Source organism: Somniosus microcephalus, chromosome 1 (assembly GCF_052327205.1).
Source record: "Somniosus microcephalus isolate GS21.2 chromosome 1, FLI_Smic_1.0, whole genome shotgun sequence".
NCBI classification, from domain to species: domain Eukaryota; kingdom Metazoa; phylum Chordata; class Chondrichthyes; order Squaliformes; family Somniosidae; genus Somniosus; species Somniosus microcephalus.
In genome coordinates this window covers 381,364,924-381,379,388 of record NC_140987.1, presented here as the reverse complement: position 1 = coordinate 381,379,388, position 14,465 = coordinate 381,364,924, and the positions used below count along the sequence as shown (strand labels likewise).

The window sequence follows — 14,465 nt, the reverse complement described above, 5'->3', positions numbered from 1 at the left end:
TAGGCGTGCGAGTCTGGCTCGGCGCAGGGGGAGGTTGCCGCTGCTGGTGTCGGCCCGGGATGGCAGAGCTAATATCGGGTCAAGTATCTGGACACAGGAGGATCGAGACTTTTAGCTCCAGCCACAGACTAAACAGCTTTTTCTATTCATACAGGCCCGAGGTCCAAAGAAGCACCTGAAGCGCCTGGCGGCTCCCCGGCACTGGATGCTGGACAAACTGACGGGGGTTTTTGTAAGTATCTCCCCATCATCGAATGGAATATTAATATTTGGTAGTCTCTGTGATAGTGCAGATGCAATTAGATGTGGTGGGGTTTTGTAGCCCTTGGTTTACCCATTTTATTTTAAAGGACCATTGTGATTACAAAAACTTTAGACCTGTTGAATGGTGAGCCGGGGTTAAATGCATGCAGAGTTCTGCAGACCGAGCTGTACATTCACAGTAAGCTGTCTTGCAATCTGTTATCGATGCCCTAGTATATTTTATGTCAGTGTTCTTGCTCAGGCCAACATCCCCAGCATCGAAGCTTTGACCACGCTCGATCAGCTCCGATGGACGGGTCACATTGTCCGCACGCCCGATACGAGACTCCCAAAACAAGCGCTCTACTCGGAGCTCCGGCACGGCAAGAGAGCCCCAGGTGGGCAGAGGAAACGCTTCAAGGAGACCCTCAAAGCCTCCTTGAAAAAGTGTAACATCCCCACCGACACCTGGTAATCCCTGGCCCAAGACCGCACGAAGTGGAGGAGAAGCATCCGGGAAGGCGCTGAACACCTCCAGTCTCTTCGCCGGGAGCAAGCGAAAGCCATGCACAGGCAGCGGAAGGAGCGCACATCAACCCAAGCACCCCACCCACCTGCCCCTACAACCACCGTCTGCCCCACCTGTGACAGAGACTGTAGGTCCCGCATTGGACTCATCAGTCACCTGAGAACTCATTTTTAATGTGGAAGCAAGTCATCTTCGGTTCCGAGGGACTGCTTAAGAAGAATATTTTATGTCTAAGGAACCGTTGTGTTGGTTAACAGGTAAGGTTAATGCCTTGTCAGTGTCTGCTGTGGCTCAGTTGGTAGCACGCTTGCCTGAGTCCGAAGGTTGTGGGTTCAAGTCCCAGTCCAGCGACTTGAGCACATAAAGCTGGGCTTGACACTTGGGAGTGCTGCACTGTCTGATGAGATGCTAAACCGAGGCCCCATCTGCTCACTCAGGTGGATGTAAAAGATCCTGTGGCACTATTTTGAAGAAGCCCAGGTGTCCTGGCCAATATTTATCCCCTCAACCGACATAACAAAAACAGATTATCTGGTCATTATCACATTGCTGTTTGTGGGACCTTGCTGTGCTGAAATTGGCTGCCGCATTTCCCACATTGCAACAGTGACTCCACTTCAAAAATACTCCACTAGCTGTACAGGTAGAGTGTGATGAATTACAAGGACAATGTTTTACCCCATTGAATTTGGTGGTATTTTTTTAAATATAAAGTACATTTAAAATTTGAGGAATTTTGTGTTTGAGTGCCCCATCTACCCTGAGGGCGAGGGTCAGAAAATGGTATAGACTGTGATGCAATTGATATGATTTGCTGTGTAATCCTACTGTTGCTGGGATTTACTTTACGTGCAAGTGAAATTTTTAAAGGCTGTGTCATAGTTTGTTATCTGCTGTTCCCTGCATGCCAAGTTTTTGGGATTTACTGTTGATGCCCAGAGTGAAGATTTAGGTAGGCCTTTTCCAAATGGGCTGTATTTTGACAGCTAGAGATTGGCAGAAATATTAAACAAATTTGTGGACCTGCCTTGTAGGCAGAGAAGGAAGGAAAATCATAAAACAAAATGCCATGTGACAAATGTGGCTGTAAGTAAAACTGAAGTAGATAATGTAGCTTGTTGGCATAAGTAGTATTAATGAGAATAGTCCACACTTGGAAAACTTTTTTAAATTAGGAATGATACTGTCCATATGAGTATTTGGGAATTCTGTTGGTACATCGTGTGCTGAGTGTAAACTATTTTGCTTTGTTAGGCTCCACGTCCATCTACTGGTCCCCACAAGCTCCGGGAGTGCCTCCCCCTCATCATTTTCCTGAGAAATCGCCTGAAGTATGCTCTGACTGGTGATGAGGTGAAAAAGATCTGTATGCAGAGATTCATCAAGATTGATGGCAAAGTCCGCACAGACATCACCTACCCAGCTGGATTCATGGGTAAGTGCGGAGAGTTTCCTCACCTGGAATCTTGGTGGTTGCAGCTCAATATTGCTTGCATGCATTGTCTGAATTGAATTGAATATTGGTTTCAGCATATTGATTTCAGTTTCTAAGTAGAATATCCGAGACATCGCTGTGCTATTTCTCAGTAAACTACATAGGCATATTTCCTGATGTCAAACTAGGTACGTTTAGAAAGGTGCTTGGTTGAGATCGTCCACATTCAAACCAGACAGATGGAGAGGAGGACCTCTGAAGTAGATGGAATCAATGTTCCCTTTAATTTTGGGAGGGTGGGTGGGTGCGGGGCCCATTCAAAACACCATGCATGCGCAGTTTTTTCTATTTAAAAGCCGGCTGCGCAGGAGCTCCAGAGTGTAGCCGTGCAGCTTAATGGGAACATTATTAGATGGAATGTGTGGGCTTACACTGTTGAGTTTTCCCAGTGAACTAAATTCTATAGTTCAGATGCTGCCTTCTGTTAGTAAGCTGCCAGATGATGTAGCTACTGCAGCCCTGCAAAAAACGACAGTTTGTTTGGTTGGTAGCTTTTTGGATTCAGGAAGGGTGGATGTTTGTGTGTGTCTGCACACTATGGCTTGTGCCTTGATTTATGAATTTGTGTCCAATGTGTTTGCTTATTTGCAGATGTCATCAGCATTGATAAGACAAGTGAACACTTCCGTCTGATCTATGACACCAAGGGTCGCTTTGCTGTGCACCGAATTACTGCTGAGGAGGCCAAGGTAACTGCCCCATCATGGATTCTTGGTGCATCTTTGTTGATGGGTCAGGTCTCTGTTGTTTCTGCTTCAGCTGGCCCCTTGGGGTGCTGTGCCCAAGAGAACCATGAATATTTTTGCTGCTCTTGCTCTTAAACAACCTGCTTCCCCGCCTCCATCTGTGGGACCCACCTGGCCTCTGCCTGCACTATTTGGTTGTGACGGGGATAATGGACGTGAGCCTGTGTCCTGCTATGCAATAGAAGATAAATTATTTGGACAAGGCTTTGCATGACCAGCTGTAGCTTAGCTTTCTGGGGTCTTGAGAGTCTAGATCAGTGCTCATGGATGTCAGTGAGTAGCTAGTAGCATTATTCTTGACTGGTTAGCATCAAAGGTATAGGCTTGGCAGTACTTGGAATGAAGTTTATGATGAAAGCTCTTGTATAAATTAATAATTCTACAGAAAGTCTTGTATGTTTTGAGTTTAACTATACTTTCAGTATCTTGCAGCACTTCTGATGAGTTGTACTGACTGATTAGAAGTGGCTAGAAACCATTTTTTAATTTCCTTTGTAGTGCACCAAATGCGGTCTGCAAACAAATTGTCATTAAATCACAAACATTCAGCTGGTCAGGCAGCATCTGCTGGTGTTTCCAGCTTTTTCTGTTTGATTTCCAGCATCTGCAGTATTTTGCTTTGTTTTAATGTAATTAAATCCTGTTTAGTTGTGGTTATTGTAAACCACGGTGTTATCCTCTCGCACTTCCTCTTCACAGACCATACATTTTCATGTGCATCTGTTGTCGAGATGACAGGCAGTCCAGCCTGTTTCTACGCCATGACATCTGTTCAGAGGAGTCAGTCACATCCCTTCCCCCCCCAATACTGTGTTATAACCCTAATTATCATTCATGGGGTTGATGTAAAAAGTGGCAGAATAATGCAATTCCTCTCCCTTAAGTGATATTCATTAATTTCATTTTACTGCAGTTAGATGGAGGGGTGATCGCTGACCTGTTGTTCCTTATGAGAAGAGATGCTGTTTGTGTCTGTTGCTGCTGAAATTATACAGCTTTAAAGATGGCTTTCTAAGCATTGAAGTTACTTATTGTCCAGTCCACTGGGATCTGCAGATGGTATTGTTGTAATGTTGGAACAAATGCAGTAATATGTAATGCATTTTTCAACCTGATTATCTAGTGATAAATTATTTGAGTGAAGAAGCTCAATGTAAATAAACTGTGAACTCAGTAATACATGAATGTGTAAAACATAGAATCTTTGGTAAATCTGGATGTACCATATAATCTTTTTGTTTCGTTCTCCTTGTTTATACCCTGGAGGGCAGGTTGATTTGGTGCTAGAGGCCCCTGTCATTGTGAATCTGTAACCAGAAATTGGTGTTCAAGTGTGTCCCAGGATCATGCCCAAATCCCATTTCCTGCCAGGTTAGAAGGATCTGGCTTTTGCCCTGTGTTGCCCTAATAAGAGTGCCGAAGCTGGCCATTTGCTATGGAAAGTTGCATGTGCAGGTTTTTGCTTTGCCACTTAACCACAGGTTCTACTGTACACTGTGTTGTCAGTTCCATCTTCTAAATTGGAAGGATTGTTTAAAGTACATTGTTGGGGCTAGTAGTTAAATAGCGTCTGAACCAATTCACTCCTGTCCACACAAGGGTGAATCTTTATTGCAGGGGCAGCCATCACTTTCTCCTTCCCCCCCCCCCCCACAAAATATGTTCTGCAAGAGAACACTTTTCGAAGGAGTGCTGCAGGATAAGGTTGTGATAATCTCATATTTTTGTACCTGAAAGATACTTAATTGCGGTTACGTTCCTGTTTGGAAGTGGCAACATTTTATGAGATGACGTGGCATAGTAGTCAGATGCCACAAGTAGGGGCTTTTTTTAAGTTGTAAAATTTAAAGTTTTAAAAGATTTGTTTTTCCTTTAGACAGTGTCCACGAAGTGTGAATTTGCTTTCATTTGTTTTCCAGTATAAGCTGTGCAAAGTGAGGAAGATCCGAGTGGGCACCAAGGGAATCCCTCACCTGGTTACACATGATGCACGAACCATTCGCTACCCGGATCCTCTGATCAAGGTCAATGACACTGTACAGATTGATCTGGATACTGGCAAGATCACAGACTTCATCAAGTTTGATACAGGTATCTGATTTTGGTTATCGTCGCAAATTGGACAATACCCTTACTGAGTTATGAGACATTTATAATCAAAATGCTTCCAGGCCTTTGCCTCTGCTCATTTAGGGATGGTGGAAATTGGATCCAAATGTCTGTATGACAGGACACAAACTCACCATAAGATTCTTTGGGAAAGGGAGAAATAGAGAGGAGACTCCCCCCTGGCAATATGCAATGCTAGAGAATTTCATTAGGTAAAATCTAAATTTTCTGGTAAATTACGATCAGTGTGATTTTTCTGGGCTGAAGCTGGGTGGAATTCAATGTTCCAGATAAATTCAGTGAATATTTGCCTTTAAATGACAAATTAAAGACATTGCAAGGAGTGAGAAAATGCAGAGTGAAATTAGACTTAAATTTAATTCTAAATACTCATCACTTATAAAATGTATATGTTAAGTATCCCTTATTAAGGATCCATTTAAATAGTGTTCTATTTCTTACCGTACCTCGAACGTGGAATAGGTGCAATTTATATACCTGACTCTGGGGGTTTGCACAAATACAGTAAGTTATTCTACACTTGGCAGCTGTTTAATCAGGACATCAATGAAAACGTATTTATGGTGATTGCTCGATCATTCCTTCCCACCACCAGCCACAGCTAACTTTTGTTTATATGGTACACGCATTTATGGGGAAGCTGGATAAACAAATGAGGGTGAAAGGAATAGAAGTTTATGCTGATGGGGTAGGAGGAGGCTCGTGTGGAGCAACCGAATGGCCTGTTTGAGTGCTGTACATTCTATGAAAGTGTGGCTTTGTTTTAGTAGCTTTCTTTGTTACGAGAGTGTCTGTTTGAACATTGAGGACTATGAGGTCAGCGTTCACATGTATGCCAGGTATGGACAGCAGTAACTTTCTGCTGTTATCTGATGCCATAATCACCGCTGGGCTGTCTAGCTCTTGCTCTGTAATCACCGCTGGGCTGTCTAGCTCTTGCTCCGTAATCACCGCTGGGCTGTCTAGCTCTTGCTCTGTAATCACCGCTGGGCTGTCTAGCTCTTGTTCTGTAATCACCGCTGGGCTGTCTAGCTCTTGCTCTGTAATCACCGCTGGGCTGTCTAGCTCTTGCTCTGTAATCACCGCTGGGCTGTCTAGCTCTGGTTCATTCACAATTTGGTGCTGGGTAAGAACTTTAAAGTTTAGTATCAGCAACACTCAGACTATCCTTATAGCTGTTTCCAAAAAGAAATGCTGTACCGTAGCCCAATTACATTCCTTCCCTTCAACTCTGCATCCCAGCCACAACTCAAGACCGCCTAATTCCCCCTCCACAACATTCCCCACTCCGGCTCAACCACTACTGCAACCCTTTATCCATGATTCTGTCACCTCCTGGTTCAGTTACTCCAAAGATCCCTTTACTGGCCTTTCTAGTTTTGCCCCTCATAAACTGCAACTTGTCCAACGCTCCATATTTTTAGTATCCAGTCCCACTACTCCTCTATTACACTCCATTGGTTTTCCATCTCCAGAGCATGATATTCAAAACCCTAGTCCTAATCCATGAGTCTGTTCATGGATTTATCTTCCAACCTTCTTCAACCCTGTTATGCACCCTGCACAAATTTGTCATTTGCATTTCTTGCGATCTACAACACTCCCTAAATCCTTGCTGCCTCTACATTCCTTCAAAACCTACCTTTCACCATACTGTTGGTCACCAATCCTTTCTGCTGTGTGTCTAGCTCTTCCCTTTTATTATTATATTTAAGGAGCTAGAACAATTGTTGGAATGGCTTGCCGTTTGCATACTACAACATTCGCTTGTCCTCAAAGTTTATCTTGTAAATTTCTCATTGTGGGAACGCGATATGGGTTTAACATTATAATCGGGGTCAATGTTTTATGTGAAATCAAATTCTGCTTTTCGGGGTTTTGAGATTTTTACTGCCATTTTTGAGTATTGTATTCCATACATTCTGTGAAATCTGCAAATTGGTGGCTGAATAGCTGAGCGTATTCTGGTATTGCCACGCTTCTACCTGCTTGGAGTACCGCTGCATTCCTCCTTGTGGTCCAAGTACTTCCGCCATCTTGTAACTCAGCTGCTCCACCCACAGGAACTTCCTGGTTAACGACGTAGAGTAAAATTTGAAGAATTTAGTTTTATAGTTTTTCATCCTTTGCTTTGTGCCTCTGGCTAAGACCGTCCAGGGAGATTATGTCAGATGTCTTATTTTTATTTTTTCCCACTTCACTTCAAGTTTTTCAGAATTTTGTTCTGTACATCCCTTTCAACTGCAAATGGTGATGGTGTCTGGTGGAGACAATTGTTATCTCTCCCTTCCAGCACACCACCAAAGGATGTAAGCATTTTTATGTTAGGTATTTCTTTGGGTTCATCATCACTAAGTGGACCTATGGTACAATGTGTGCCTTTACCTGCCCACTATCTAGGTCTATGTAGTGAGATCCAGGGATTGAACGGATAACCTTTGTCACTGCGCTTCTGCTAACTAGTTATATTGTGGGCTGTCCTGTAATCTTCTCTGTGGTGGTGGAATAACACTATCGGAGCGCTGCTTGAACGTAACCCCCAGACAAATCTATTGAACATCATAGCTGGTAAATTATTGGTATTGAACATTGAAAGGTGGTTACTTCTTATGTGGCTATCTGTTACCATTGAACCGTCTCAGTAGCCCTAACTTGCTGGTTTCAGACTGGTAAGCAAAGTACAGACGGGCACGTAAGGCCCCACAATCAGAAACTACAGTTAGTTTAAGGGACCACAAGTAACCATGTCCCTGCCCCTCAAGGACCTGACTTAAGTTTCACTTCAGACATAGATTTTTAATCAATTCTCAATAATCTGTGCCAAGCACTTTTGAATGACCTATTGAAGACAGTCTCCATCCAAATACAGTGGCAGCAATCAAAACATGTGTATAGAGGACTTCCTGACCTAAGCATGTTACTGGCTTGCTTTTGAGGTGTATCTGTTAACCAGGCTGCAATGTATATTTCCTTAAAAATACAGCCTCCACCCCATTACAGGCGAGTGCAATCTTGTCCTCGCCTGATGTTCCCACACATGGATTTTCTAATGGGGGCATTGAATAGGGACTAGGAGAACACACACTCTGCCTGGTTTCCTCTCCCTACCCTGGGGAACATCTCATTCTTGAGCATGTATATCTCCTGCTCTCTTTAGCTGAAGATTAGCAAATGAATCCCCACTTAAATATGTAATGAGGCCATGATGGTAGTCGGGGGGCTTTTTATGGTACAGACATTTGAGGAATGTTAATTTCCACAGAGTGTTTATACTGTGCATGTAGTAAGTTGTTTGTGATGTGACTGGGCTATATATATATATTTGTCCATAGAGTTATTCCTAAATGCCTGTAGTCTCTTGATCTGTTATCACTTATTTCTTTGCCCTTGCAGGCAACCTGTGCATGGTGATAGGAGGTGCTAACTTGGGTCGTATTGGAGTGATCACTAATCGGGAGAGGCACCCTGGCTCTTTTGATGTTGTTCACGTAAAGGATGCCAATGGTAACAGCTTCGCTACCAGGCTTTCCAACATTTTTGTTATTGGAAAGGTGAGTATGAATCCTGGTGCCATTGGAAGGCAGATGTGTTTTTTTACCTAGTTGGCCATGGATGGATTAGGCAATTGTGGCTTTAGTTAGTCAGAGGTAGTCTGGATTGAAAGACTGTACGGCCATTTCCAGTATTTGCAGTAAACCGCAGCATGGTTATAAGCCTGTTAATTCTCTGAGTAGGTACACAGACGTGCAATATTGATGCGACATTTTGCTGTTATACACTGGTATAGAATCCACTCTTCAATGCTGAAGTTTGTGTGGCTGGTGAAACAGAGCTTCGGTTGTGTGTCAGCTGTGGCTTGGTGGTAGCAGTCATGTCTGAGTCAGAAGGTTGTGTGTTCAAGCCCTACTGCAGAAACTTGAGCACATGATACTTTAATGCAGTACTGAGGGGGTGTGCCGTCTTTAGGACGAGAAGTTAAACTGATGCCCCGTTTGCCTCCTCAGGTGAATGGAAAAGATCCTATGGTACTATTCGAAGAGGAGCTTCTGGTTCTCCCGGTGTCCTGGCCAACATTTATCCCCGGCCAGTACCACTAAAACAAATTAACTGGTCTGCTGCCATTTGTGGAACCTTCCTGTGCACAATGTTTCTCTACATTACAACAGTGACTGCACTTAAGTATGTCACTGGTGGTGAAGTGCTTTGGGGTGTCCCGTGGATGTGAAAGGCACTATAGAAATGCACGTCCTTCTATTTGAAAGCTTGATTGGTAGATTGCATTTCATTCAGGCAGTTATGTTCTGGTTGTTTTCTGCATTCTGGTTCATCCCCTTTTGAGAAATTCTGTACAAGTGGACTTGAGCAAGATAGTGATTTAATTGTGAAGTAAAAGTGGCCTTTTTGAAGAGTGAATCTGTTCCCACTCATTGTAGAATATATTCTGAATTCTGCATTACTCTGTATAATTAATCAAAACCTCCTAATACAGGAAACTTTGGTTTATCCGGAGGTTGTATGTCTGGAAACCTCGATCTAACGGCAGAAATCAGCAGCCGTTTTGTTAGGTTTTTTTTCTTCTAGCATTTTTTTAAACAGTCAGTCTCTGGAAAGCCTCTCTGAAGCTGTTGCTAAGCTACGGAGACGCTTCCAAGGTACAGGCCAACTGTTTACAAGCTGTTGCTAAGCAACAGTGTTTGTTGTCAGATACGGAGATGAAAACCTCCGTATCCTTCAACATTAGCGCTGGTCTGTCCGGAAGTTTTCATAGATCGGCGTCACGCCGGTCCCGCCGGTGCCGGATATCACGAAGTTTCCTGTACACACTTTTGGTTGTAGCAACTTGTCAGCGATTTTGTATTTTGTGAAATGCACCAATAAAAGTTTCCATGGCTGACTGGTGACAATGTAACTGAGTCACGTGGCTTTCCAGGCAAAGCGGGGAGGGATAGGAGAGGAAATGGTGAAAACTTACAAAGGTGCCTGGAAACAAGTGATCATCGGGGTCATGCTGTTAATGGAGCCAAAGGCTGCAGAAAAACATGGTTGTTTTATGTATTGACTTTTTCCCCACTTTTTGTTCCCAGGGTAACAAGCCATGGGTTTCCCTGCCTCGTGGGAAGGGTATCCGCCTCACCATTGCTGAAGAGAGAGACAAGAGGCTGGCTGCAAAGCAGAGCAGCAGCTAAATATCTGATAGAACTGTACAGTGATAGCACCACCCCGCAAGCAGACCTAAGAAATTAAAAAAAGCTTTCTTTATATACACTGCTGTTGGTAGTTTTTGTTTAGTTTTCTTTGCTGTCCTTGTATAAAAAATGCACCGTCATTAACTTGCCCTGGGTGTATGTCCAAGACACGCCTTGACTTTGCAGAATAGGAGCTGCACTGCTGCTGCAACAGTGTAGAATATTGTTTTTATTAAAAGGTGTTTTGGTACGAGTACCCCATTACAAAATATACATTGGTAAATGGAAGGAATAAAATTGCTGGGGAGATCTGGCAGAATTACGATGGGCCGAAATGGCCTCTATCTGCACTGTGGGGTTTCTGTGATTCTGTGAATTGTGCAAGGTGCTTTATTTGCATCAATTCTGGAGCCTTAATGAGGCTAAGACACAAGATGGATGCAAGTACCGTAGCACACAAAATACAGTAGACCACATAATTGTAAACCAGCAAGAAATGGGCACAGGGTTGACTACCAATTCTGCAATCCCTCTGCATGCCTGTGCCAGCTCTTTCAGCTCTAGAGCTATCCAATTAGTCCTTCCCCTCATAATTTTGAACACCTCTGTTAAATATCCCCTTAACCTGTTCTAAGGAGAACATTCCCAGTTTTTCTCAGCTGCCCAAAAAACTTGATTGATGGCTGCACTAATCACTGCATCTTCCTTGTTTCAAATGTTTTGTGTTGCCATCTTGTGTTTTGAAATATTTGAGTTATTTTCCTACTGAGCACAGAATAGAATGAAATTGTATTCCTTAGCAGAAACATTATTGTAATAACTAATAAAGTTTTTGCTCTCGCCACATTTAATTGTAGCTGATTTGCTGCGTGAATTTGAGAAGTGAGGCAGGGATACTCAACACAGGGTGATGCTCTTTGATTTTTGCCTTCCTGCCATCCTCATAGGAAGCATCTACTCTGCCTAGGATCTCAATAGCCTAGCTTGATGCTCACAATGCAAAGTGCCTCAGTTGACCTGGTTGTCATGGAGATGCATTGTGGGAAGCAAACGACTTTCCAAAGGGGAAAGATAGAAAATTGGTTGGGAAGGAGAACAAGCTGAATCGACTGCTCTTGCACCTAATAGAGTGACTGGCAGGGGGGAAAACAGCCTGCCTGTCCTGTTGATTGGTGGGGCACGGTGTGTGATATGAGGAGTCCAAAAAGGGGGCTGGAATTTTTTTTAATAATGGGGAAGGATCTGTAATGGTAGCCTGGGTATAATTACAGTTGGTAATTAAATTGACGACTTTTCCAACAGTAATACAAAGATTTGATAGCCATTGATAACAAATTGATGCTGGGTAATAATTTGCACACAGTAATTTAATACAAAATTGGAAACACAGTATGACAAATGTTTGGGTTTCATAATTTCAGTGGTGCCATGTACATGGAACCATCCTGATCATATGACAGGATTTCATTAGCTGTTTGTGTATCTGTTTTCCCCCTCAATTTGTGTAATGGTCTGTCATTGTGTTTATTGCTCATCCATTGGTGCCCTAAGTAGCTGGTAATGAGCTGCCTTCTTGAAGCAATTGTTTGTACAACTAAGTAGCTTTCAAGGCTACTTCAGAGGGCATTAAGAGCCAACAAGTTAGGGTTATTAATTTCCTTGTGCCTCCTCTTCCTCTACCTGAAGTTTCTCTTTAAAGCAGATACACTGGTGGTGATTTTCAAATAGTGCCCAAAACAAGCGCAGTTGGTGAAGTGACTGTTCCGTTCATGGTAGGGTGTGGCCCGAGCCATTTTGAGGCATGTAGCCAGCGAGCCAGTTCTGAGAGAGCAGAAAATTGCCAGGCTCCCACGCTGAGCTGGTTGGCAGGCTGTGGTGGGGGGGGGGGGGGGGCGATCTCAGTAGGGGACATCAAACGGTCCAGCAATGGGCTGGCTGGGTTTTTTTGGGGGGGAGGGGAGTGCCCAGGACTACTGCTGGGACTACCCAAAAAAATTGAAAGCCTCCTAGGTTGTTATTTGAGTGGCCTCCAGCAATCCCTTTTAAGGACTGCTGGCCAGGCTACTCAGTGCCTAGTCCAACTGGGTGGAGCATGCTCGGTGTATAACCCTCCCATTTGTAGCTGAAAATTGCAATTGGGGTCCCACAACCAGTGTAGGATGATCTGCATAGTTAAAACAATCTGTTACAGGTGGGCAGGGTGCTTGCTCATTTACAGGTCCACCTTAATACTGCTTCAGACAGGCATTGGGAAAACAACCTGTTATAGGGGGGGTACAGGCCCACCTTAATACTGCTTCAGTTGGGAGTTAATGGGGTGGCCAAGGTACCCCTCCTCACCACTGATTTTTCAGTTGCTGGTTGTGTGATTTTCAGGTCTTTTGTTACATAATTCAGAATGTTTGAATAGGAGAGCATCTTGGGCACAGTTCGAGAGCTGCCTGCAACTTTTGAGATTCTGTGTTCTGCGAGAAGGGAGGGGAGGTCCAGAGATGAGTGGTATGATCGTGTCTGGCTTGATTGCAGCAATGTTATGTAAATCCTCAACCACGATGGTTCAACCCTGCTGAGTTGGGGCACAGCTGCAGTCTTTCATTTAAAACAGGAGGGTATATTTTCCTTTTCCCTAATGTTAGCAAAAAAAAGTTGTTCAATAACAAGAGCAAATGAAAGAAGATACCCCAAGAATTCTCTATCCAAACATTTGTCTATCACAGCACATCTATTGTCTATCTCTACATTTATAACAAAGAAACTGCTCCCTGATGTTCATAGAATCAGAGATTTACAGCACAGAAGGAGGCCATTCGACCCATTGTCTGCCAGCCAAAAAGGCTCTCCAGCCTAATCCTACTTTCCAGCTCTTGGTATTTAGCCTTGTAGGTTATGATACTTCAAGGGCATATCCAAGTAATTTTTGAATGCGGTGAGGCTTTTTGCCTCTACCACCCTTTCAGGCAGAGTTTCAGACCCCCACCACTCTGGGTGAAAATGTATCTGCTCAACTCCCCTCTAATCCTACCAATTACTTTAAATCTATGCTCCCAACTAATGACCTCTCTGCTAAGGGAAATAGGTCCTTCCTTTCCACTCTATCTAGGCCCCTCATAATTTTATACACCAATTAAATATCCCCTCGGCCTCTATTCCAAAGAAAACAACCCCAGCCTATCCATTTTTCCTCATGGCTAAAATTCTTCAGTCCTGGCAATGTCCTTGTAAATCTCATCTGTCCTGTAATGTGACCAGAACTGTACACAGTACTCTCGGTATGGCCTAACTAGTGTTTTATATAGTTCTAGCATAACTTCCTTGCTCTTCTATGCCTTTGGCTAATAAAGGAATGTATGCTGCCTTAACCACCTTATCTATCTGTCCTACCTTCAGGGATCTGTGAACATGCATGCCAAGGTCCCTCTGTACTTCAGTATCTTACCGTTTATTGTGTAATCCCTTGTTAAACCTCCCCAAATGCATTACCTCGCACCTCTCCGGATTGAATTCCATTTGCCACTTTTCTGTCCACCTGACCAGTCCATTGATATCTTTCTGCAGTCAACAGCGTTCTTCCTCACTATCAAACACACAACCAATTTTTGTATCTTCTGCAAACTTCTTAATCATGCCCCCACATTGAAGTCTAAATCATTGATGTATACTACGAAAAGCAAGGGACCTAGTCAATGTTCCCTTTTTTTTGGATGCATAGCCCTTTTTAAGGGGTTGTGTGGCCCTATCACAGTTTCACGCATGCGCGAAACTTAGCATTAAAAAAGCTGGTCCTGAGCTTAAAGGGAACGTTGGACCTAGTACTGAGCCCTGCAGAACTCCACTAGAAACAGTCTTCCAGTCACAAAAACACCTGTTGACCATTACCCTTTGCTTCCTGCCACTGAGACAATTTTGGATCCAACTGGTCACTTTCCCTTGGATCCCATGGGTTTTTACTTTTCTGACCAGTCTGCTGTGTGGGACCTTGCCAAAAGCCTTGCTAAAATCCATGTAGACTACATCAAATGCACTACCCTCATCGACCCTCCTTGTTGCCTCAAAATTCAATCAAATTAGTCAGACATGACCTTCCCTTAACAAATCCATGTTGACTGTCCTTGATTAATCCGTGCCCATCTAAATGA

The 14,465-nt window shown here is 43.5% G+C and overlaps 1 protein-coding gene across 1 annotated transcript; it reads left to right on the top strand.

Moving 5' to 3' along the window:
• The first annotated feature begins 77 nt into the window (after positions 1-77).
• rps4x (ribosomal protein S4 X-linked) lies at positions 78-10,404 on the top strand. Its single transcript, XM_085996179.1, has 6 exons — positions 78-232; positions 2,027-2,207; positions 2,859-2,956; positions 4,933-5,104; positions 8,537-8,694; positions 10,228-10,404. Exons 1-6 carry the CDS (start codon positions 206-208, stop codon positions 10,327-10,329), a joined length of 738 nt encoding a protein of 245 aa, XP_085852305.1. The 5' UTR covers positions 78-205; the 3' UTR covers positions 10,330-10,404.
• Positions 10,405-14,465: the final 4,061 nt, after the last annotated feature.

What these genes read in the sequence shown, in the direction of transcription:
- rps4x (XM_085996179.1), top strand. Translation starts at nt 206, where the DNA reads ATGCTGGACAAACTGACGGGGGTTTTT. An exon ending in ACAAACTGACGGGGGTTTTT is followed by an intron (nt 233 to 2,026) that starts GTAAGTATCTCC and finishes TTGCTTTGTTAG; the next exon opens with GCTCCACGTCCATCTACTGG. An exon ending in CTACCCAGCTGGATTCATGG is followed by an intron (nt 2,208 to 2,858) that starts GTAAGTGCGGAG and finishes GCTTATTTGCAG; the next exon opens with ATGTCATCAGCATTGATAAG.